Raw genomic sequence first — 26,613 nt, forward strand, 5'->3', positions numbered from 1 at the left:
TTCATAACATTTCTTAATTTCCAAAGGTTTAAAATTTATCATTTTAGTAGAAACTTCTAGGCTGAGTCATCCCAAATGTATATCCCATAGGCTGACTGTTACAGTGATTTAGGAAGCTTCCCGTTCTCACCTGCAGACTACAGAGTTTGGATACACTCCAGGAGGTAAAATGTCTGTCAAAAGCCGTGATTGAGAGAAAAGTGGCATGGTTAGAAAAAGGCTGTCAAAAAATTAAATGCTTGCTAAGCCTTACTATATATATATATATATTTTTTTATATATATATTAGTATATATATATATATATTTTTTTTTTTTTTTTTTTTGAGACAGAGTCTCGCTTTGTTGCCCAGGCTAGAGTGAGTGCCATGGCGTCAGCCTAGCTCACAGCAACCTCAAACTGCTGGGCTCAAGCAATCCTACTGCCTCAGCCTCCCGAGTGGCTGGGACTACAGGCATGTGCCACCATGCCCAGCTAATTTTTTCTGTATATATTAGTTGGCCAATTAATTTCTTTCTATTTATAGTAGAGACGGGGTCCCGCTCTTGCTCAGGCTGGTTTCGAACTCCTGACATTGAGCAATCCACCCACCTCGGCCTCCCAGAGTGCTAGAGATTACAGGCGTGAGCCACCATGCCCGGCCTAAGCCTTAATATTTAAAGTACGAAATGAAACAAAAATTGCATTTGATTTGGTTTACTGTAGCTTATAAGAATGTTCCAAATTCCTACTTTCTAATATTTGAATCATTTTGGATGCATTTTCTTGATACCATTCATTTCCTCATAAGACTCAGAGGCAAAATGTAGACACAGTATTCTAATATATGAATAGATCTGATGTAGAAGCAGTTCCTTAATTAATGACTCTCTGAGCAGCTTAACATGAGTTATTGTAAAGTAGTTTAAATGACTAGTAAGGCTGGAATACAGAAGGAAAAGGAGGCTTTTTTGATTCATTGTCACCTTTTCATGGATACTCAGATTTCTTAGATAATTAATCCAGGAATTTTCATTGATTCACTCTCCAATTTATGGACAAAGAGGTGAAGAAGAATGCTGTATCTTTTATATGCAGAAATGTCTTCCCATTCTAAGAGGTGTTTCTTAAAAGAGTTCATAAATTAATCTTTTTCTAAACTAGCCAACTAGGTAACTATTAAATTATGATAAAGTTTTCATTTGCTATGCCACATTAAAAAGTCATAAAAATATATTTTATTTTTAAAACATCTTATTGAAAAAAAGTTGGCCTGTGACAAAGCAGTTAAGAACTAACAATTACCTCATAATATAGTCTTTTAATATAGCTATATAGTCAAATAAGAGCTAATTTATTAATTTTACTTTCTCAAATAAAATTCATATGAAATATTTATATTCATTACTTAACATTCTAGGAAAGTTAATACAAAATATTAGCGTTTCTCATGAAGTTTTAAATGTTAGTCATATTATGCTATTCCAGCAAATCTAAAAAGGCTTTACAGATTTTCTACATTTAGAAACTCCTTTATCTTAATGTGCGTATACCAAATCAATTGTTTTTGGTTTCCTCAAGATGGTTTAGGAGGGAGAATGGTTATAAATTTAACTACTTACCATGAGGGAGAAAGCATAGCTGAGCTTATTGCATAAGGAAGCAAATTTCAACTTAGTTGGATTTTGGAAAGTCTAAAGTGACACATATTTTAACTTGGTTGGTTTTCATAAAGTCTAAAATGATATGAAACAATCATGACAAAGAAGGATTTTGTTTCTATTATTTTTTATTTGTATTTATTTTTATATGGAATATCCCTTTTCTAGTAGATAATGAAATCATACGAATTTGCTAACAAGAATCCATCATACTAATGGATTCTTGTTAGTGAAGAGAAATCATTTTAAGACTTCAGAAATGCATATTATCTATTTTCAATGCCAAAGAGGGTAAGAATTTATAAAAGAAAATTATGGAATATTATAAAAGAATTACTATTATTTGAAAATATGTTATAAGAGATTATTTTATTCTTTACCTTCTCTGTGTCCTAATTTCCTCAAATCCCCAAACTGTAGGCCTCTCTGTTCCCTTTCATTTTCTGACCTTTTATTATTTGTAACTGAACATTGTGTTTGTTTGAATTAAAACCTACACAAAAAGCTAATTTGTTACTTATTTGTATAATGATTTGCTTATAATCTCTTTCTTCTGCTAAACCTTAAGTTTTTGATATGCCAAGTGTTATTGCCTGTATTTGGTATTTGTTAATTTCTTAATTAAATGAATTCTTCCTTCATTTATTCAGTCAGTAAACATTTTAAGCCTTAAGTGCATCAGGCATTATGCTAGGGACTGAAGGTGTAAAGATGAGTAACACATAGTCCCTGCCTTTAGAATGCTCATAGTCTAGTTGAGGAAAATGCAATTGATATGGTCTGAATGATTATGTCCCACCAAAATTCATATGCTAAAGTCCTAACAGTCAAGGTGATGGTATTAGGAGGTGGAACCTTTAGGGAGATGATTAGGTTATAAGGGCAAAGTCCTTATAAAAGAAGCCCCCAAGAGCTGCCTGCCCTTTTCAAGCAAGAAGGCACCATCTGTGAATCAAGAAACAAGTGTTCATCAAACGCAGAATCTGCTGGTGCCTTGATTATGGACTTCCCAGGCTCCAGAGATATGAGAAATAAATGTTGGTTTTTTATAAGCTACCCAGTGTATGATATTTGATTGTAGCAGCCCAAATGAACTAAGACAAGAATATAAGCCATTGTAATATCTTAGAGATACGGATATTTTAAGGGAAGTCTTTGGAAAGGGAATTAATTTAAATCCAAGAGTGTAAGAGGTATCAGTAAAGGATTCTTAGTGTGTGTTGGGGGGGGGGGGCTCTGACTTAAATACTAAAGGGTAAAGGCAACTAAGCAATTAAAAAAGTGGTTGGGGTGGAGGGACACAGAAAGAACAATCTAGGCAGATAAAACAGCCTGGCTAAAGACTGGAAAGCAAGAGATAGAATAGGGTTCACATGGACCTATAAAGAATTTGGTGTTAATAGTAATCTATAAGATAAGAAATTATGAGTGATTCACAGTTTGAAGACATACGAGACCAATACAGGGAAATATTTATAGACATTACATGCTGGAAGATGTGAAAAACCACTGAAAGGCTAAAACACAGATTGAGATCATAATGGCTTCCATCCATCCACCCATCCATCTATCCATCCATCCATCCATCCATCCATCCATCCATCCATCCATCCATCCATCCATGTCAAGGCATAGTTTTCTTGTTCACTATTGCATTTTTCAGCCCCAACACATAGTATGTAATCAATATTTATTTCACTTTTTAAATAGAGGAATTAATATTTATTGAGACCCTGTAATAAGTGCCGCAAGAAACTGAATAGAGAATTAATGTCTTTAGCAGAGCACTAGAGCTTGGAAGACTGATAGGCTCTTCTCATAGAAAGAAATGTAAACCTGGGAGTCAAAAGGAACAGATCTTAGTGATTGAATCGCCATAGAGGGGTGAACGGGAGGGAGAAATGAAGGATACTTTGATATTTACAGTCCAGGTGACTGGGTCTCATCATTAAGTAAAGTGAAATACCAGGAGTAGAAGCAGATCTTCAAAGAAAGATGATGACTTGAGTTTTGCACATGTGGAGATTGAGCTTCCTATGGGACAGCTAGAGAGGATTGATCTGAAAAAGAAAGTGGGAGAGGTCTAAGCTGGAGTCACTGATTTGGAATATATTAGTTTTTATATAGCTGTTGAATCATGAGATTGGATAAGATCATTCAGATAAAGTGAACAGAATGAGAATCATAAGATTAGATAACATTATTCAGATAAAATGAATAAAATGAGAAAAACCAAGCATTGAGCATTAGACCCCAAGGAATACCAATATTTAAGGGATGAGTGAAGGAAGGTAGAACTGCCTATTATAGAAATAATAAAGTCAGCATGAGCAAAGTATGAGGAGAGCAAGGAGAGCATGTTTTAAGAAAGCCAAGGGAGTATATGTGTAGTTAGAGAAGGGGGGAATCATTACTATTAATAATTAGCTGTTGTGGAAATATGTTCATTAAAATTTGGCAAGTCAGAGGTCATTAGTAAATTTATAAAGCTTTTCTAAAAAAGTATATGTATTGAGAACTAAAGTGTAGGAGAAGGATTTGAGATTATCACTGAGTGATAGACTAGTTTCTAACAATTTAGATGATGAGACAAAGTAGATGGTGATTTTACAGGGGGTTTTGTTTTTTAGCATTGGAGATAACTGTGCATTTAGTTAAAGACAATTATGTACACATTTCTTACCTTGGTATTTAAAGTCCTCAATAGCGTCTAATCAAACATATCAATATTTCTTGCTACTATATGAAATGGGTTCACCTACAGACTGGTTCAGGAAGACATTTTGTTCACTCACTTCTTTGATCCTGGAGTACTTCTTACTTTTGGGCTCATTGATTTATTCATTCAACAAACATTATTGAGCAGCTCCTTTACACCAGGCATTGTGACTCATAGACTTCTCTCATTTTTTTCTAGTTCTTATTTTTTATTCAAGGCCTAATTCAAACCCAGCCTTCCACTGATTTTTTTTTCACATTGATTCAAGCTTGTAAAAACTCTTCCTTTCTCTGGTAATTGTTGCCTTTATTATTCCTTTAACATCATATAATTTTGATTCACTTTCCATATATGTTTTATTTTCATAACTGAAAGTGTCATGAAAGCAAGGGTTGACTCTTATTTCTTTGTGTTCTCCACATCATAGTAAGAGTTTGATATATGTTAATGGAATGAACATTAAGTCAATGTATTATGAAAATTGAAGTATACATTTGCATAATACTTTAAAAGTAGTAAATGTTTTCTAAAACTTAATTTTTTTCCTCATTAAAATAGTAATGACTCCTAGTACTTATTAACTGTGGGATCATCCTTGATACTCTTTATTAACTTTGTAGGATGGGAATAATATCTATCCTACTATGTTGTTTTAAAGATTAAATGAGATTTTATATACACATATGTTTATATGTATATGTAATATATTTTTAACAGAATACTAAAAGCCAACAAATATTAGCTACCCACATTTCAAATCAGTGGAAGAATAACAAATTATTCAAAAAAGATATTGGAATAATTAAATAACTATTTTGGAAAAATGATATTTCTTTCTTAAACCATGCCAAAATAAAAGCTCAAAGTATGATTTTTTTTGTCACATTTTTCCTATATCTCTTTTCTTCATCAAATTAGTTATTAAGTCTGTCTCCCAAAGCTATTCCCTCCTCTCCTTCCCTCCTGATTAGTTCAGGTCATTATCATTTCCCACTGATTTACTGCAATAGTTTTTAACATGTGTTTGTCTCTAGCCTCTCCCTCTTCCGGTCTATCTACCCCTTGTCACAAAATTGATCTATCTGAAACACAAAGCAGACTATGTCACTTTCCTGCTTAAAACCTTTCAGTGTCTTAACATTGCCTTCAAAGTAAAACATAAGACTCTGCATGATACAAGTCATACTTGCTTCTTTAGCTGCAGTAGTTCACCATTCCTTTTGTACATCAGAAACACTGGGGGTAATAAAAGTATCCCTGGATGTAGGGGCCAATATAAGATAGTGGTTATTGTTAGCACTGCCCTATGAATAGCGGGGGGCTCCTCCCAAGCAAAAGGCATCCACGAATCCTTTATCAGCCCATGGCATGCAAAAAAGCAACATGAGATGAAAGAACACAATTTCCTTCCAAATTTCCATCCACAGTGTCCTTGTTAACTTCATTTTGCCTTTGACTCCTACAAAACCTTCTCCACCTAGAAAAAGGAGTGGTAAGAGCTGGGTGGTTTGGGTACCTAATCTGAGAAGATGATTAATAAGAGCAGTCCTCCTTGCACTAAGTGGCAGAGGCTCACTGTATGACTCTCTAACATAAAGAATATATGGAAAGTAGATGGCAAAATGGTTCTGAAGTATAATTTGGTAGTGAAAGTGGCCATCTTTTACAGTGGTCCCTAACCTTTTTGGCACCAGGGACCATTTTCATGGAAGACAATTTTTCCACAGATGGAGGGGGGGATATGGTTTTGGGATGATTCAAGGACATTATATTTATTGTGCACTTTATTTCTATTATTATTACATTATAATATATAATGAAATAGTTATACACTCACCATAGGTTGGGGACCCCTATTTTAAGAGGTACCTTAACAAATATATCTTCTTTATCTAGTCACTTTCCAGGTTAAGTTATTTCTTTGAGGTTCCAAAATACCTTCTATACTCTTCTACTTTACTTATTGTATATTTCGATTGGTTGACATGGAGATCCCCTTACTTGATTAAGAACTTCTCTGGGCAAGGATTGTGTGTGGGAGTGGTGGTGTGTGGGTGTGTGTATGTGTGTGTAGGTTTTAATTTTTATATTTCCCAGCACCTAGAGAAGGCAATCTGGTATTTGTCAAGGAGGCAAAACAAAAACAAACAAAAAACTGTGAAAGGGAAATAAAAGAATGAATCTCCACATTTCAGTGAAGATAATGCCATAAAACTTAGAACTTTTGTATGAATTCAGTGGATAAAAGGCCATGTAATGTTGACCTTGGTTAAAGCCACATCTGCTTTTCATATTCTTCCTCACCCTAAATACACTTGTTGAAAAAATTGTTTTTCTTAGTCTGTGTTACATAGCATAGAAATGAATCCTTCATAGTATTACTAGAGGTAATTAATATCTAAATATTCATAACTATAATGCTGATGCAATTAACATGCTTTCAGAAGGGTTATTTAATACTAGCTATATCATTTGTGTCAATAAGACACTATAAGCTAGCTTGTATTCTGAAAACAGTTGACTGTGATGCCTCAGTATATTTTTTAAGTTTTTGAAAAATTTTAATTTTGAGTTGGAATTTTCCATGGTTGGCCTTGAAATAAGAAGAAATTAATTTTGGAAAGGCTTAGGGAAAAATTGCTCAAATGGTTAAAACCTAGGAAAGAGTAAATTACTTTTAACTAGTTGAAAGTCAATTTGAATAACTTACACATGGTTGAACTTTAAAAGTCAGAATTTTCCATTATCTGATTTTTTACTAAGTAAGTACCTCATGAGTTATTTACAAAACAAACCTGTTGTAATATTTCTTTAGTACAGTTAATTGAGGGATGGTACAAATAGATGACAGCATTTAGTTGAATAAAAGCTCTTTTTTTCCTGCAACTTCTGAATTTCTCCTTTGCCATCGCGAATGACCGCTGACCTTGTTTGTGATGTTTTATAGACCTTGTGTCCATTGTAGAACAGGGACACATTCATGTAATATATATTTATTTTTTTGAAATTTAGTTAAATTGCTGTATTGGAAATTTTCAGTTGTTTTAGCTGCATTTACTTTGTAATTTGGGGAATATATCAACCCAACTAATTCTTGATGATCTGGGCCTGAAAAATTGGTAGTAAGGTAGACTTGTTTTAAGTTACATGTGTTCGTGTGTTGAATGGAGGTGGTTGCAATAATGTGGTGCCTCAAACACAACCTTTTTTAAATTGGTTGACATCTTATTTATGATTATATTAATATATTTATAGCTTGGAAACTATATATGATTAAAGATATATAATATCCATCGTAGTCTTTTAAATTCTTGCTACCAGTCTTCCACAATTCTCTTAACACCAAATCCATTGATGTATGGCTGTGTGTGTCAAACATATGTATGAGTTTGTTATGGCTGCCTTAACAAAATACCTCCGACTGGGTGGCTTAGACAACAGAAATTTATTTTTTCAGAGTTATGGAAGCTAGATGTCTGAGATCAAGGTGTCAGCAGGGTTGTTTCTTCTGAGGCCCTTTCTTGTTGGCCTGTAGATGGCCGCCGTCTCTCTGTGTCCTCACCTGGTCATCTCGGAGTCTGTGTTGTTTGTGTCCTAATCGCTTCTGCTTATCAGGACACCAGTCATATTTGATTAAGGCCCACACATGACTTCATTTTGCCTTAATTGCCTCTTTAGAGGCTCTATCTTCAAATGCAGTCACTTCTGAAGTACTGGGAGGGTGAAGGCTTCAACATATTAGTTTGGGGAGTTTGGGGAGGAGGTGACACAAGTCAACCTATAACACATATATAAGATTATTTAGCTTGTATAAATGTTTCGTATATGGGCATACCTTGTTTTATTGTGCTCCAGTGTACTGCATTTCACAGATATTGCATGTTCTACAAATTGAAGGTTTGTGGCAACCCTTTATTGAGCAAGTCTACTTAGTGCCATTTTTCTAATAACATGCTTGCTTGATGTCTCTGTGTCACATTTCAATAATTCTTGAAATATTTCAAACGTCTCCATTATTATCTGTTATGGTGGCCTGTGATCAATGTTATTTATATTACAATTGTAACTATTTGGGGGCACCATGAACTGTACCCATATAAGATGTCAAATTCAATCCATAAATGTGTGTGTTCTGACTTTTCTGGTGACTGGCTGTTCTCCCATCTCTGTATGTCTCCTTTGGCCTCCCTATTCCCTAAGACACAACAATATTCAAGGTTTTCAATATTGAAGGTATTAAATTAGGCCAATGAATAACCTACAGTGGCCTCCAAGTGTTCAAGGAAGAGCCACACATCTCTCACTTTCAACCAAAAGCTAGAAATAATTAAGCTTAGTGAGAAAGGTGTGTCAAAAGCTGAGATAGCCTGAAAGCTAAGCCTCTTGGGCCGAACAGCCAAGCTGTGAGTGCAAAGGAAAAGTTCTTGATGGAAATTAAAAGTGCCACTCCAGTGAACACATGAATGATAAGAAAGTAAAATAGCCTTATTACTGATATGGAGTAAGTGTGCGTGCTCTGGGTAAAAGAACAGAGCAGCCACAACATTCCCTTAAGCCAAAGCCTAATCCAGAGCAGGGCCCTATGTTCAATTCTGTGAAGGCTAAGAAAGGTGAGGAAGCTGTGTAAGAAAAGTTTGAAGTTAGCAGAGGTTGGTTCTTGAAGCTTAAGGAAAGAGGCTGTCACCATAACATAATAGTGCAAGGTGAAGCAGCAAGTTATCCAGAAGATTTGGCTAGGATCATCGATGCAGAGGTGGCTACACGCAACAGCAGAGTTTCAGCATAGTCAAAACAGCCTTCTATTGGAAGACGATGACACCTTCATAGCTAGAGAGAAGTCAGTGCCTGACTTCAAAGAACAGGCTAACTCTCTTGTTAGGGGCTAATGAAGCTGATGAATTTAAGCTGAAGAAAATGTTTATTTACCGTTTTGAAAATCCTAGGGCTTTCAAGAAATATGCTAAATCTATTCTGCCTGTTTTCTATAAATGGAACAAAGCCTGGATGACAGCACATCTGTTTATAGCATAGTTTACTATTTCAACCCCACAGTTGAGACCTACTGCTCGCAAGAAACATTTTTTTTCAAAATATTACTGCTCATTGACCATGCACCCAGTCCTCCCAAGAACTCTGATAGAAATGGACAAGGAAATTAATGCTGTCTTCATCCCTTTGAACACAACATCCATTCTGCAGCCCATGGATCCAAGTAATAATTTTGACTTTCAAGTCTTACTATTTAAGATATACATTTCATAGGTTATCACTGCCACAGATGGTTATTCCTCTGATAGATAAAGTAAATTGAAAAACCTCCTCTGAGCAAAGTAAATTGAAAACCTTCTGGAAACGATTCACCATTATAAATACTATAATGAACATTCATGATTCATGGAAGAAGGTCAGAATATCAACATTAATAGGAATTGGGAAGAAGTTGATTTTAACCCTCATGGATGACTCTGAGGAGTTCAAGACTTCAGTGGAGGAAGTAACTACAGAAGTGGTGGAAATACCAATAGAACTAGAATCAGTTCTAGAATTAGTACCCTGGAGATGTGACCAAATTCCTGCAATTTCATGATAAAATTTGAATGGATGAGGAGTTGCTTCTTATGGTTGAGCAAAAGAAAATGATTTTTTGAGGTGGGATCTAGTCCTGGGGAAGATGCTGTGAACATTGTTCACAACAAATGATTTAGAATGTTACATAACCTTAGTTGATGAAGCAGTGGTGGGGTCTGTGAGGATTGACTCCAATTTTGAAAGAAGCTCTACTGTGGGTAAAATTCTATCACACAGCATCACATGCACAGAAACAAATTTTTGTGAAAGGAAGAGTCAACCAATGAGGCCAACTTCATTGTTGTCTTACTTTGGGAAATTGCCACAGCCACCTCAACCTTCAGCCACCACCACTCTGATCACTCCACAGCCATCAACATTGAGGCAAGACCCTCCACCAGCAAAAAGATTGTGCCGAAAGCTCAGATGATTATAGCTTTTAGCAATAAGGTATTTTTAAATTTAGGTTATGTGCATTGTTTATTCAGACATAATGCCATTACACACTTAATAGAATATAGTATAGTATACAAATACTATAAAATTATTTCACAGAACAATTCATGTGACTTGCTTTATCGTGATACATTATTATGATGCTTAGAACTGAACTCGAACTATCTCTAGGTATGCCTGTATACCTATATACATACACACATTTACACATAGACACTGTGGCATGAATGTAACATAATAGCTATTCACATATATGTGCATATCCAAAGGACCATGCTAATTTCATTATTATACATCCATGAATTTAGGAAATGAAAAATAATAATAATCTAATACATGAATATTTAAAAATTTTATGGAATAACCTGGATTTTAACTAATGAGCTTTAAATGTCCACATAATTTGTTATTAACAATTAGATGCTAGTAATGCAAAAGTGCCCAAAACATCTTTGCAGGTGTTTTGCCATCAATCCAAATTTAGGAGGAGCTCTGTCTCTAGGGTCAACATCCAAGTCATCTTTAAGACCTCCTACTGCTTAACCTCTTTAATGATGCTTCTGAAAACTTTATTCCTTGCCCATTGCCTTTTCATATACACATTTCTTCAAGACTGGAGTATGAAAAATTTCTCAACTTCCTGCCATAGGTCTCTTTTCCCTCTACTTTGTTCTATCACCTGTCAGTTAAACCAGTTTTCTCTTCAATCCCTTTGGCATGTTATACTCATGCTTTGATTCATTTCACCCTAACCAGAACATCTCTCCTCTCTTTCCACCTGCAAATCTTCAATGTCAGGGTCACTCTTCACCCCTGGAATTAGTTCTCCATTAGCTCCTATAGCACTCCCTGTTGGTCAGTACTACTCAGATAAGCACTTAATTAGAAAAGATACGAATAAAGTAGAGACCAAGTTTTGCTTTGTTTTATTATTTTTGTCTCCCACAGTGTGAGAGTTCTGATCACATGGTAGATTTTAGACATGTAATTGATGTCTAAATTAATTTGCAACAGGGGAAATAAATTATATAAAGTGGATTTTCACTGAAGAGCACCACAACTTTTACACTTTTGCTTTAGTTATAAGGTTATGTTCATTAAATGAGGAATACAAATGAATGACATAGTGTAAGCATTTCAATTGTCAGTTCCAATAGGCATACCATTCTGCTATATTAGCTGGTTTGCATGAATACAAATTCAGCTTTTTTTCATCCATATTTACAAACCCAGTAAACAGTGCCATTCTTCAATCAGTTGTTGAAGTGAAAAAGCTGGAAATGATCCTTGAGTCTCCTCTTACTCTCATTTGTAACAGTCATTAAGTTTTACCAGTTATACCCCTTAAATATCACTCGAATCCCCCCTCATTCTGCATCCCAGTGCCACCACCTAAAGTCCAGGCTATCATTCACTATTATACAGATTTCTGCATCTATTTATTTACTAGTTGGTTGCAGCTTCCAACCCCCAGCCCAAGTGATCTTACTCAACCGGTCCGTTTCCCACATTCATGGTTCCTTTTATCCTATAGGGTAAAGTTTATACTCTTTAATATTGTTTATAAAACCATATGTAATCTGGCACCTGACTCCCTCTTCCCTCCCTGCACTTTGTACTTCAGCGGTGCAGGGACTGGGCTATGACATAATACTTCCATGTGACTCTAAATCTTCATGAAAATCGCTTCCCCACCTGGAACGCTCCTCCTTCCCTTCTTTGCCTGGCTAGCTTTCACTTAATTCTCATTTCGGCTTAAACGTGACTTTTTGCTGGAGGCAGTCTTTGACCTCTTGACTAGGTTTGGGGCACCCACAGTGTAGTCCATAGCAGTATGTACTTCCCTGTCTTAACTGTCAATATCTTTTATAGTAATCGTTTAATTATCTTTTTATCCCACTAACCTATAAGCTCTGGGAAGACCAGATCCACGAAGGTAGATCCAGGTATTTTAAAGCCTAAAACATACAATTTGGGGGACCTTCTTTAGAATAAAAATACAAAAATTTTATACACATATACTTAGATACGAAAGTGCATATTCATTTATAATAAGAAATCACAACAAAGTATAAACTTGAAAAAACTGACAAATATGAAAATATATGGCAAATATAAAAATATATAGTGAACACACTACCAGGGTCCCTTCCCAGAAGCCCAAAGGTTAAGCTTCCTTAAATTTCCAGTAAATCTACATCTGCATCCTAGTCTTTTTCAAAGCTCTATTTATAGTACCAAGCGCAGTGCTTAACACCCAGCAGGTATTCAATAAATATTTTCAAATAAGTATATTTTTGAGTTATTTTAAGTTATATTTTCATGCGTGCAAAATTCAACAAGTCTTTCCTAAATTGGATTTCTAAAAAAAAATTTATATATTACTAAATTTTTCTTATGATTATTTTCAATTATTTGGTGTGGTCATATTTCAGATGACAAATAATGTACATTACTAATTATATTTGTTAGCATATCATTGAGCTTTATGCAAAATGTCTGCTGTATCTCCTTATTAATCAAAATAAAACTCTTGATTTGCATCAAAAATATGCAGAATAATCTGTATGTGTATATATATTAATATGTTTGTGCATGTCTGTGTTTTTATAGATCATATATAATAATAAAACTTCAAGATTAATTTTATGATTTTTTTTAAGAGAAAATCCTTTGGGGTGGGAAGCCATCTATTTTCTGTTTTATTTATAATATACATTTGTAAACATTTATCTCAGGAATAGTAAAGATGACAGTATTTTACATAAAAAACAAAAAAAATTTACTATGAATTTGTCTATATGGTATTATTTGAATCAAGAAAACATCATAGCTTAAATTTAAAAGATAAGCAACTTTGCTTATATCTTTAGAGGTTAATTTGTTCATATAAAAGTAAGTTTAGTTAAGTTCCATTTATAATAAGATTGTAAATTTGCTAAGGAGGTGCTGTGCTCATATCAAGATTGTGTGTGTGTGTGTGTGTGTGTGTGCCTGCAGCCCTCTGATCAATGCGCACTTTTTCCCCCATTTTCATAAATACATCATGAAAAAAGGATGAGGTTTCCGCCTTAATTGCTTGTGCCTTTTATTCACATTCCTCTCTCAGCCAGAATTGTGAAAAGAGTGTTAGTAAAAGGCTGCACAATAGAGCTTTTCATTAGGCCTCAGCAAGGCACACAAAAGAAGGCTTTTGGAAAGAGTGAATGCATGAGTTTAATTTGCAGGTGGAGAGTAGATAAAAGGTGCTGACGCCTCTATTATTCTCTTACTTAGGTGACCCTTACCCTGTTCAGCTGATCCCAACTACCATGGCAGCTGCTGCGGCAGCAACACCAGGCTTAGGCCCACTCCAACTGCAGGTAAGTCAGGAAACAATACAGAGGAGACAAAGGTTAAGTAAATATCAAAAACAGCTATTACCGTGTTAAAGCAAAATAAAACTGACTAGTGATATTTGTCACACACTCTGTTGTTTTAAAATTTATTTGTACTGATCCTCAACCAAAAGTTGAGTTGTTGATTCTTTTAATTTTTAGCTCTGTTTTCTGTACTTGAGAGAGCTTATTGTAGTTTTTTTTATTGCCTGATATGATTTGAAAACGTGAGCTGTAGTTTTGCTGTGGTTAGTATGAGCCATAATTTTGTCACAGGATGGTCCCCATCAAGAGAAAAAGAACAACAACAACAACAACAACAACAAAAAACCTGCAAAGGGTATTGAAACAGACACTTGTGGACCAAAGCTGCTTAACAAAAAATGCCTTTAAAATTGTTCAAGATACCTTGTATTATTGAAGCACTTTGTAAGTCCTTTTGTTCTCCTGCTAATGCCGGCTCAGTTGGTCAAGCAAGGAAAAATAGACCAAATACGTGGTGCCTAAATGAGCTCAACTTTATCTCAGACATCCCAATCGAGACCTTTTAAGCCCTGCAGAATACATACATATTCCCATATAGGAATGTCAGTGATAACTTTACCAGATGTCCAAGTGATATTAGAAATTTTGTCTCTGAGGTTGAAAAGAGAACCAAGAAAATTGTAGTAAAGGTCACTTTCATTAACTATTTAAATTTTTGAGTCAGCATTCCACAGAATGTTTCATAGTTTCTGTTGTTATGGACCTTCTAATTATGTAATTAATAGGAATAGAAGATCATCTAGTAATAGGAGTAATCTCCTCTTACGAGAGTTTTTATATGTTCTTTAGCCTGGAAGACACAGTATGCCTGTGAACCTAGATATAAAACAGTTGTGCTTAATAAAATTAAATTGTATTCATGAAAGCGCATTATCGCAATAGATGATCTTAGTCTGTAAGGAAAATATAGAATTATATTGTAGCGTCAAGAGGCAGATACATCTGGTCTGCACATGGGTTTGTCAGGAGACCTGGTGGGTTTCCGAAAGGCCAGTTGAGTTTCACAGGAGGAACTACCAGTGTGAAAGCTGAGACATACTGTGTTCTACAGAGGTTAATAACATTCATTTCTATTCTACCTTGTCTACGAAAAACTGCACTGTGAGTGTCTGTTTCTTTTGAGCTGGAAATACCTTGGGAAGTGTTAGAGCCATGGGGACAATAAAAGTAACATAACATTTGTTATCCTTTGAAATGACATCTGGGGAATAACTGTAACATGGAAAAATGACTGTAATAGGTAAAATTAAAAAGTCTAATGGAATTAAAGGAAGAGAGGAGAATATCCAGCAATAGATTTGAATGTGGGAATAGGAGTTTTAGAGATTTAGGATGTCAGTTTTCAAAACAAGTTAGACATTCTCGTTTCACCATTGGATGAGGAGTGAGAGGAAGTGAGGGCAGTTGGAGGCAACTGCTATGTTTTATTGCAGGACTTTAATAGAAAGCAGCTATTTAGTTAAGGAACAATCTAAACTTCTCTTTCTGTAGAGAGAGTATGAGAATATTTGATGCAAGTTAAGTTTTATTTCAATTCTTATGTCATCAGATTCTCTTAAGATTTCAAAATGTTAAAAAATAATTTTCTTTGTCACTACACAAGAAAAACTTTAGACACCAAACATTTGCTCTTATTTTAACTGTAATTTGATCTGTACATGGGATAAAAAGTTCCCTTTATGTTAAGTGGTATTATACCCATTAAAATTCATGAGTTTTAGTTAGAGTCTTCTCAAATAATCCACACTGTAGTATAACAAGAAAATTAATAATCCAAAACTTTTTTCATGGAAAGTCATCACCTACTGTTAAAACACATTCACATGAACACACAAACACACATATTTTTTGCATTGGGAAAAAAACAAGCTATTCAGATGCAAACACATTCCAAAAGCATGCCATGGCGGAGAATCTGACTTTTCTTTGAAGTAGACTGATGCTCACTCTGGCTAGGATGCCTACACTACCTCACTTTTCTACTTGTTCCTAACACAATATTCACACACCCCTGATCTTCACGTTAACCTTCCCCAGAACTGCAAAGGATACTTGTTACTCTTCCTCCTCTGGCTTTAAATTAGCATCCAAATTCTTTCCTTCTCCACAAGTCTGATGGGATAGGTCAGAGAAAGCTAACTCTTAATGCAATGCCTAGTCAGAAGTCTTACCATAAATAAGCCTTACCCCAAATTCACCCCACTCTTATAAACCTCAAAGGGAAAACTTTGAGAAGTTTTATCCTAGTAAAATATAATACATAAGCCAGTTTTAATGTTCTCCACTCTGCTTTTCATTATACTCTGTTAAATCTCTATTTTCCATCTCATAATAATACCTTGAGTAGACTCCATTGCTTTCTGATCCTTTCAGTTACTAAGATTCAGTCCTGCTGGAAACTGTAATTTTATATCCAGTTTACATCTCACTTTTTACCCTTCTGTCATTAGACAAGAATCTTAGCTCTGGAGACCAGAAGTGAGGAAGGCTGCATATTACTCTTTTGCTTCTTCAACTTCCACTTAGTATCTTTGTAGATGCGGGTTGTGGAAGGTATGTCTGCTGCTGAGATACCTTGGAGATGGTGTGTGTATGGTTTTCTAGGTATTGAACAGCTTTTCATGGTCTGCTAAGAGAAAGGTGGCCAGGTCTGTTGATCTATGCTTCCGACTCTTTTTCATTTGTGACATCACGACTCTTGGCCAGCTACTGTCCGGGTAGCAAGATGCCTCCCTTCCTTCATCCTTAATGCTCCTCCACAGAGAACCCAGGGATCCTCTATGGAGGTTATCTTCTATGCCCTCTAAGAGCTGTGGTACTTCACAGTCCTGGTCTCAACCTACAGCAAACCCCCAACCCCTCTCCACCAACCCACCCCAGCTATAGAAAACTCCAGAAGAGAAAACAGGTACTACTGTTTAGTAGTCTTTAGTCTTTAGTGCTGTATACCCCCAAGCTGTATACTGTCCAGTTCTCTTAAGAATATTCTCATCATACTGCTACTGAGTTAGGCTTTAGGTTTTTAATTCAACAACTAATTGATGAACAATATGAAGATTTCTCCTTTTTTTCTGGCTTCTTCTATTTTTATGAATTCTGCCTCCTCACTTAGGTAGGGAGAGAAAAGCACTAAGAACCAAGTTCTCCTATAAAGCTATAAACCCAGTGCTCTCTCTCCTAACCCTTCTCACCAGGCATCAGCTCATATATACTATGGGGTAGAGGGATTGGGTTGGGAGGATGAGAACAAGGTCAGACATAGCATGAGTGTTGATTGAAGTAAGGCCAAGTCAGCCAGGTTTTAATAAGGGAAGATGGTGGTATAGATGTTGTCTAGTACCAGGTACCAGTTGTGGGTATCTTTCTTTAGAACCATTGAGGAACTTGTTGTTGACTTGTTTGCTTATTTGTATTGTTTTCTATTGTTGTTTAGCGTGTTCTTGTTTAACTATGGAGTGATAAGCTCAGAGCTGCATTTCACAGGACAACAGTAAGAAAGATGGATTGAGGTAACAGCAGGAAGACCAGTTGGGGGAACAACTGAAGTAGCCTTGGCAAAGAAAAAGTGATGATCTGAATTAATCTTCATTCAGTGGTTGTGGGAATAGTGTGGAAGGGATATATATTTTATACAGAAATAGGATGCTGTTTCCTTTTCCTTGGGTTCAAACATAATAATTTTAACTCCTATGAAATGCCACAACAACTGATGTCACTAGCTACTATCAGCCATGGTTCATGAAATACTTTCTTAAGCTAGATTCTCTGGTAAGCATTTTACAAGGGTATCTCATTTACTTCTTTTTTTCTTTTCTGCAATATTATGTGTCTTTATTTTTTCCAGCATATTATGGGGGTACAAATGTTAAGGTTAAGTATATTTCACTTCCCCCACTCTCCCCTCTAGTCAGAGCTTCAAGCGTGTCCATCCCCCATTTGGTGCGCATCACACTCATTATGTATGTATATATCCATCCCCTCCTCCCCCCTCCCATCTGCCAGATGCGAGATAAATGTTATTCTTAAATGTCCACTTAGGTGTTGATCAGTTAATACCAATTTGCTGGTGAGTACATGTGGTGCTTATTTTTCCATTCTTGTTATACTTCACTTAATAAAATGGGCTCCAGCTCTATCCAGGATAATACAAGAGGTGCTATATCACTGTTGTTTCGTATAGCTGAATAGTACTCCATGGTATACTATTACAAACACTTGATGATATGTATAAATATCCCCATTGAGAAAAAAGAAAGCTGGGTCACAGAGTCCAAAATCCCTGATCTTTAAACAATTATATTTGCTTCTCCAAGTACAGGAGTATTTATTTTGAACTTTGGAGACATTGCACCTCTTAACATTTGCTAACTCAGTAACCAGCTAATCAAATTATAACAATAATGCTGATTAATTGGCACCAACACAAATACTCTGTGTGCTTTGCAATAATGAAAGGAATAGCAGGATTCATAATGACAGCTGTCTACTTCAGCCTCTGAATTTTCCATTTCATGCCTCTTTACACAGATATATATTTATTCAAGTACTTCTTTCTGAACACTTAGTTCTAATAAGGGACACTACAAATATATTCCCACTCACAGTTGACTTTGTTTTACCTACCATTTGTGTTTTCTTTTGAAATAACGTTTTACATATAATTGTTCACACTTGGATAATATTATGATAAGCAAAACCAGAACTTTCATTAAAGAATGAATAGAGACAAGTACAATTATTTTTAAAGACAAGCAAAATGACATGCTTTAAATAAAACCACTGTTTATTAAAAACTTAACTATTATTTTATGTCCCTGGAGATCCTTACTATATAATAAAAATTACTTCATATAGAAAAACCTTACTGTATATTTTTAGACACAGTTAAAATATTTTAAGCATTATCATGCATTTATTTGTATTTTTATGGAGAAAAATTGACTTAATATAGATTTCATTTATATAAATAAGACAAATTAACATGGTGTACCAAGACACCATTTTCTTTCTTTCTTTTACATAAGTCTGTCTTTGCCTTTTAAATCTTTCTTGAGTTACAAATTCACATTAGCCAACTACTTATTGTCTATTAAGAGGAAATATATATTTGTTTACAAACATTATAAACTGAGCCCCAAATGAAACGCACCAGTAGTTGTCTATCATGCCCCCAGACCTGCTCATTCTTTGGTCTTAGTCAGTAGCTCCATTTCATCTATTTCTCAACCCAGGAATGTAATAACCATCATTAGTTCCTCTTCCTCCTTCTTTTTCTATATCTATTCATTCACTGGAAGTTAATCCCTACTAAATATTAATACTTCAAGAATCCATCCATTTCTTCCCATCATAACTGTCACTCTTTTTGGGTTGAGCTACTCTTACCACTTGCCTAATTCACCACAATAACACCTAAGCTGATCTGTCTTGATCTTGCCCTTGTCAATGCACTGTCTACTATATGTTAGTCAGAATGGTCTGTCAGATTTTAGAAAATCTAATCATGTCCTTCTGTGCTAGGACTTTAAGTGACTCTCTGGTGTTTTGAAGTTCTTTCTCACCCTGGATCTTTACAAGTGGTGTTTCCTCTTTCTGAAACCCCATTACTCACCATCTTTTCTAAGCCTACTTCTACTTACCCCTCAGTTTCAGTTTAAAATATCACTTTTTTTCAGGGAATCTTCATTAATCTAAAGTCTGAATTAAAGTAGCTCTTGTGTGTTCCAAAAGCACATCATATTTCCCCTCTCGCAGCATTTGTAGAATGTTTTTAACACATTGATTGCCACACTAGAAAAAAAATTTTCCTTGGGGCCACCGTTTTATCATGAAAATAGAATAAAAACTTTGAATACAAAATAATTCTTTCTACTTTAATGAAAAATGAGTTATATTTTATTGTTTTCTGTGTGTGAGTTGTATTCAATTTGAAAAACAGTTCTCATGGCTCCCAAGGTGAAGAGACATGTGAGTTACATGTGCTTCACAAGGCCCCTGGCTCAAAACTAGCATGAGTTAAATATAACTCACACGATAGTCTTGAGTCCTGCTTTCTGGGTTCTATTAATACCAGATGGTAAAATTCATGAAGTCAGTCACCCATCATCATTTGCATTTATACAAGTGCTTGAAATATTTTATGGACTCTCTGTATATGCATTAAATAAAAAGGTAAAGAATGAATCTTAACAGTACACTTTTAATAAATTACGTATCTATTTTGCTAAAATATCTATCTTGTCTTATAATATTGAAATTAAGCTGAATATTAACAATTAGTTTTCTATATAAATTAATCTCCATCCTTTAAAAAGAGGCAATAGCAGAAATTCAAGTATCAAAGGTATCATTGGCTCATGGAAGAAAAAATAGTTTGAATTCAGTTCAATAAGATAATGTTGAAATTTTATAATAAAAAATCTCATTTAATGAAATAAAAGAAACTGTGAAAACACTCTGTGTGTCTAGCATTATGTTTGATACCACAGTATTTACAAAAATTATTTTTATAACATATTTGCTCCACACTACCTACTCAATTTGTTCCAACTACATTGAGCTCTTCTTTGTCCCTTGACTTACCAACCCTTACTCCCATCTTAGAGTTTTGTGCTAGCTGTTCCCTCTACTTGAAATGTTCTTCCCTCTTCCTGGAAGGCTAAGTCTCTCACTTAATTGAAGTATTTGCTCTGCTATCATCTCTCTGAGTCCTACCCTAAGCAACCTATTTAAAATTTTTAAGTGACCCTGCTAGAGATACCACACTTCTTAGATCTCTTATCATGCTTTTTTCCCCCTATACAGTCATATTCTTCAAACATAGTATATAACTTACTATGTTCCTTATTTCTGGTCTGTCTCTTCGAAACATACTGCCCCACCAGGACAGAGATTGTCCTGTTTTGTTGTTGTTGAGGAAGGTGTCTCAGGTACTCAGAAAAAAGCCTACCAAATAACAGGTACTTAATACATACTTGTAAAGAAGCTATCACAGCTAATGACATAATAATTTTTAACAAGATAAAGGAGCATATGATTAATTTCTGGAGCAAATGATTCAATTTAATAGCCAGGGAACTTCATTTTTTTTTCAGCCCCTATTGGAAGTTTCTTAGTGTATCAAGAAATCCCTAATTTTCTCTCTCCTGCCCTTTCCCCCCTTTATCTTATAACCATGGGCCACTGCATAAAGAAATGTGTTTTAGCACTTATTATCATTTATATAATTTCTTTAAAATCATTTTAATTTATGAAAAAATACTAAACATTTCAATATTTGATTATTCCCATATTATGTTAATGTATGTACAGACATTAATAAGAATATGAACTTTTATTTGTCTCAGTATGACTCATCTTACCAATACAACACTCAAGTAAATTATTTCTAAATGATGGAAGGATGTATTTGCAAAAGTAGTAGCCAGTCGATTAACAATTTCATATAAGTTTACCCTCTTCTCTTTCTTCCTCTCTTTCCTTCTTTTTTTTTCATTTCTCTTTCTCTTCTGACTACTCTTTTTCCCTTCTAAAAGCCAGTGATGATTCTGATACTTATTTTCCTGATGTCTCTTTTTGAAGGAGGAGGATTCATTTATATAGAAAACTAATCTAGCTTTATTTCATTTTAAAAAATCAGTATCACTACATAAAATAAAGTTACACTTTGAGTTTTTGGACATTGGTGACTAGATAAAAATGAACTAAAGGAGTCATCTGTTTCTAATTAATAAAATCAAATGGTGGCAACAGTCCATCTAACGTTTCTCATATTCGTGTTTGTTAATTTGCATTTTACTTAATGGATATCACCAATGTTAGTAACACCAATAGTTGCATTGTAATATACTATGTCTATTTTTTAGCCAGGCTTCTAAAATTTGAAATTAGAAGGAAATATTTATCCACTTATTTCTCACTTTATAAATACTGTACTTTGTCTTGGCCAAAAGATGGTTGCCACCTGTTCTACCTATAGGAAGCCAAAAATGTCAACTCCAACCAATGATTGATAGTGATAAGCAGAAGGAAAAAAGATTGAAATTTTTCTTGGACGGTCGTATTTTCCTCAAAATAAGCAAGTAGCATTCGATCATGAATTTTTATTGAATTAATTAAACTTTTAAAATAAATTTAGTAGAACTATTTTTAAAATATATAACAATATTTCTGGTATGAAGGCTCAAAATTCCAAGTTGTTGTAAATGAAATCACATGGGCTACAGCCCTAGTAACCAGTAACATCAGTAACACACATTATCTGGGATACAAAAAATGATAGATGATGTGCAGTCACGTTAGAGAATGAATCATGTAAAATATTAACTGAAATCAATCTTTTTTCATAGCTATCATAGGTACATGGAAGTCATATTAGAAATGGCTTAAGCTTCTGTCTGGTAGAGAGTAACACCAAGGTAGATGTGGATAAAAAACTGAAGTTTATCTTTCTATCAAACTCTTGCCAGTCTCTGAAGAAGGTCAATAATTATGACAGGACACAGATAAATGCTTCATATTTCCCAGCACTGTAAGTGACTTAGCATGGCTTTATGTCTGTCCAAGAGAAACCCTGAGAAAATCAATAAAGAAGAAATAACCATATGGAAAAATCTAGATGTGAGGATTTCTATCTTGTTATTGAAGGAATTACTTACAAGGCTGAATACTTGCAAGTATTCATGTTTACCTACCAATATACCATACTACTCAGCTTAACTTTTGGGTGGTAGTCATTTTCATACAGGATGAAAAATGATCAACTGCTCCTCATTTCCGTCACAGCCCTGGTGTGCTGCTTGCTATCGGACTTCTGTCTGCATGAGTGAGTTTTCTTGCAGGTTAAAAGACTGAATTCCCTCTTTTCCTCTCCCTTCAACCCTGAGCCTGCAGGGCAGACAGACAGAAGCACACATATGATTAATACAGCACAGCTGCAGGAGTGAGTCATTTGCATATGTATTAATAGAGGCAAAAAAGCCCAACAACAATTAAATTATATACAGAGACATTCTGCATACTAAAGAACATATGCAAATAGGCCGGAAAAAGTACAGCCAACATTTTCTCTGACTTTTCCAAGCCCATATGGGCTAGAGTCAGAGCCCAGCAATTTTTCAAGAATCTCCTTCAAGGAAGAACCTGTTAGGAGCAGCTTCCATAGTTATTACCATCCATAGGGGTCCTGGGAGGTGTTTGGTATTTGGACAATGGAGACAGTACAGTGTCTTTTCATGCTATATCTGTATTTCATTTGGTTTCAGCAGCTTCATGGTGTCTCATTACCTACTAACAGAAGCATCAGTACATGCGTGCTTTTTGTCAGTGCCCCCTTTCATTGTAACAACCAATCAAATAAATGCTAAACTTTAAAATTATACGTGAAATTTTACTATTGCCTACACTCAAGGAATATAACTATTAGTCAGTGCCAGGGTTTCTGGTTATGAGTCCATGCCCTTCCTCAATGGCATCCTGTGTTCTCTTGATCAAAATATGTTTTAGGTGACTCTAAAATGTTTCTGGGCTAATTAGTGTACGTAAAAGGATTGCTAGGCTCAAGGCCAACAGTAGCTATAATTCTAGGAACAATACTAGTTTATTGAAATTTTAAAATTATACTTTTTTTTATCTTATCAAGAAAAACAACTATTCAATTTTCTAGTCTTGGCTATGCATAAGAGAGAGCAACTAACATTCTTCAAGTTCACAGATTTTGTTTATCTTAGAAATTTGTTCTTCAGCCTATTGTTGGTTTAGTTTATGTTACTAGTATTCTTTAAAGTATTCAAGGAATGTTTTTACAGACATACTCAACTTTGGGAGTAAAATTTTACAAAACTAAAAGTTATAACCTTAATAGGACCAATAAACCACGTGAAGACAGTTGGCCCTTAAGAGGAACAAATACTGGGTAGGTTTGTTGGTACCAGGAAACCATTGAATATTATCCATGGATATTATCCATTATTTGTATAGTTAAGTCAAAACATGGAACTGGAACATGTAAATTACATTACATACAACTGGGAACATAGGTAGAAATCTTAATTTATTACATACAGAGAAAGTTAATTAATTATAGACAAAAATCATTATCTTAGGGGATAATTAGAGGGAAGATAACATAAAGACTAAAGAAACTTTTTTATTACATTAAGGCATTGTCTTTATGTTAATAGAGACACTATTATTTGGTAAAGGGCAGTATCACATAATGATTATGAGTATGGTACCGGCAGCCATTGTGGCTTAAGTCATGATACTGTTATTTACTAGCTCCGACTTTGGGCAAGTTACCTAGCCTCTCTGTGCCTCAATTTTCTTGTTTGTGAAATGTGGGTATAAATGATATTGTGAAAATTAAATGAGACAATGCATGTTATGTGCTTGGAGTCATAAAAGTATTGTCATTTATCAATAATATGTGTTGGTCAAGAGTCATTATTTGGCATTATTCACTGATTAATAAGTGTTATTAGTTGGTATTTAAACTATTTTTTATTGCCTAAAGGAAGTCTTGAAAAGTAGTGGATGGCAGACTTTTCATATGTGGGTTTACTTTGCAGAGCAGCATATATAGCAGGTCAATAAAATTAAGATAAAGTGTCTTATTTTTGAGAAAATAACTTTATTCCCCTGTGTGGTATAATATAGAGGCCCATCACAAGAATCTGTAGGAGGCAGTGAGTTTACTTATCCAGAACCCAATCTGGGGAGTTACTTGGAGTGTCATGTTCCATATTTTGTTGTTGTTCACTCTGTATTTCACCATTTGTATCTGTAAAATGAGGATAATACCTCTAGTGAAGTCCTGTTTTTCCATAGGTGTAATACAAATGAATTGTTTCTATGTGTTGCCTCTAACTATTCTAAATAAATACTAAATCTAAAATAAATCATTTTTACATAGGTACTTTTAATGTAATATGCAGTTTTGTGATAAATAGCATCAAAATGCTTTCTCGTATAGCCATTCAAAGCTTACTTCATTTTCTAGATATATTAATAGAATTATATACTAAGGCAGTATTCTGCCTCTTTCTTGTTCATGGCTAAATCATTTCTCAAATTCAGAAACGCTATAAATTTTTCTTTTCATTATTTTCTTTGAGAAAATAGTTTTATTTCAAACTTGAATGTGAGGGTGAATTATTTTTATAAACCCATACCTTCCTGGAAATTTTGTTTATTCAGCAAATATTTATTCTTTGTAAGCTATTGAGCTGAGCATCCTAAGGAATGCAGAGATGAATCAGTCAAGGATCTTTGGTGGATCTTAAAGGAGACTGAAATTTAAGAGCGTGAATGGAATATGAGAGGGGAATAGAGTTTGAAGAAAGGCAAACAACCTACCATCCTAACAAGTATATCTGAAATGGGAAGGACCTCACAGACGTTTGGAAACAATTGTTTCAAGCTATTCACTGGAGTCCAAGTATCTCCAAGCATCCCTGAACAGTACCATTGACTTTATTTGTTTTATATATCAAGTTCTACTGGTTAAGATTGTTTGGATTAAAGATTCTGCTTCTAAACAAAACTTTAAACCATTCTTTGATTTCAACTCCTTAATTTTATAGACAAGGCAATTTAGACTCTAAATAGTGGCCTGACTAATAGAGATGTTAACAGAAATGTGCACAGAACCCTTGCAACTCAAAGTTAAATCTAGCTTTCTCACTTTTCCATGATATCTTTAAAAATAAATGCATGCATTTGTATATATTATTTTTAAGTTGTTTTCTATAAAAGGAGGGGGAGAGAAATCGCTAATTTTGCACTTAGACCATTAAATTAAGGAAGGATGAATAAAACAATGGTTAGGATTTGCATATTGGTAACAATGGCAACCTTCTGAATTGCTTTCATTTTGCTGAGTTCAGTGATTGTGCTCTGTGAATTAATTCTTTTGTGGAAAGCTATTGAAAGATCAAGGAATTTAGAAAACAAAACAACAGAGAAGCATGCTGTTTCATATCTATTTGTGCATACAAGGTTCAAAGTGAGATTGTTTACAGCACTTTGAACCTTCTATGTACAAATTGTTGGTATTTTATTTGCTTCTTAGAAGAAAGATAGTATTCAAAGATGATTATATAATCATGCAGATAAGAGTTTGCAGTCATGAATGAACTGTTCTGACAGAAGGACCAAGAAGAAAAACCATATTACAATTTTGAGCTGTGTTTGGTTGGCAATGGTTTTCACAAGACTTGAAAATAGAGCCCTATTTGATTCCTCCAGAAAAAAAGCTTAAGTCAGCCCAGCATATTTCAAATTTGCTGTTTCCTGTGGAAGTTTCTCAATATTGTCCTGCCAAACTGAGGGCATGAAAAGAAGAAAGGATAGAAGGGATGAACCCTAGTTAATCCATCTTTCTTAACCTTGACCTTTCCCTTGATGCCATACTCCTTTTTCTTATCCTACCACTCCTTAGATGAAGGAAGTGGACAGGAAGAAACTGAAAGTATGCTCCCAAACCTTTTTCTGCAATGATCTTCAGGCCAGCATAATTAATACCTCTAACATGAAAATTGCAACAGTGTTCTTTCTTGCTTTCCTCATTACCAGTTCTTCGACATATAATAAAAGAAAAAAGTAATAATGTTGGTGAAAATTACAATTACTTCCTGTTTGGAGTGAGGCAGAACTATAGAAAACATTGTCCTCTCATTCATAGTAGTTGATTTAAGATAACAAAGATGTTCCCATCTGAAATTTTGCTATACTCTGTAAATTCTACTATCTTAAATATGTGTTCTAAGTATTTTTCGTATGACTGGTTTCCCCCTAATTTTAGTTCCTT

At 34.7% G+C, this 26,613-nt stretch overlaps 1 protein-coding gene across 13 annotated transcripts in view; it reads left to right on the plus strand.

Moving 5' to 3' along the window:
* SOX5 (SRY-box transcription factor 5) overlaps nucleotides 1-26,613 on the plus strand; it is a 1,016,716-nt gene that overhangs the window by 892,675 nt on the left and 97,428 nt on the right. For all 13 annotated transcript variants that reach the window (XM_076007578.1, XM_076007575.1, XM_076007577.1 and 10 more), the window contains one exon: nucleotides 13,660-13,745. In XM_076007578.1, coding sequence (XP_075863693.1) covers nucleotides 13,660-13,745 — 86 coding nt within the window. The remainder of the gene's footprint in view (nucleotides 1-13,659; nucleotides 13,746-26,613) is intronic.

This window comes from Microcebus murinus, chromosome 10 (genome assembly GCF_040939455.1).
Source record: "Microcebus murinus isolate Inina chromosome 10, M.murinus_Inina_mat1.0, whole genome shotgun sequence".
Lineage (NCBI taxonomy): Eukaryota > Metazoa > Chordata > Mammalia > Primates > Cheirogaleidae > Microcebus > Microcebus murinus.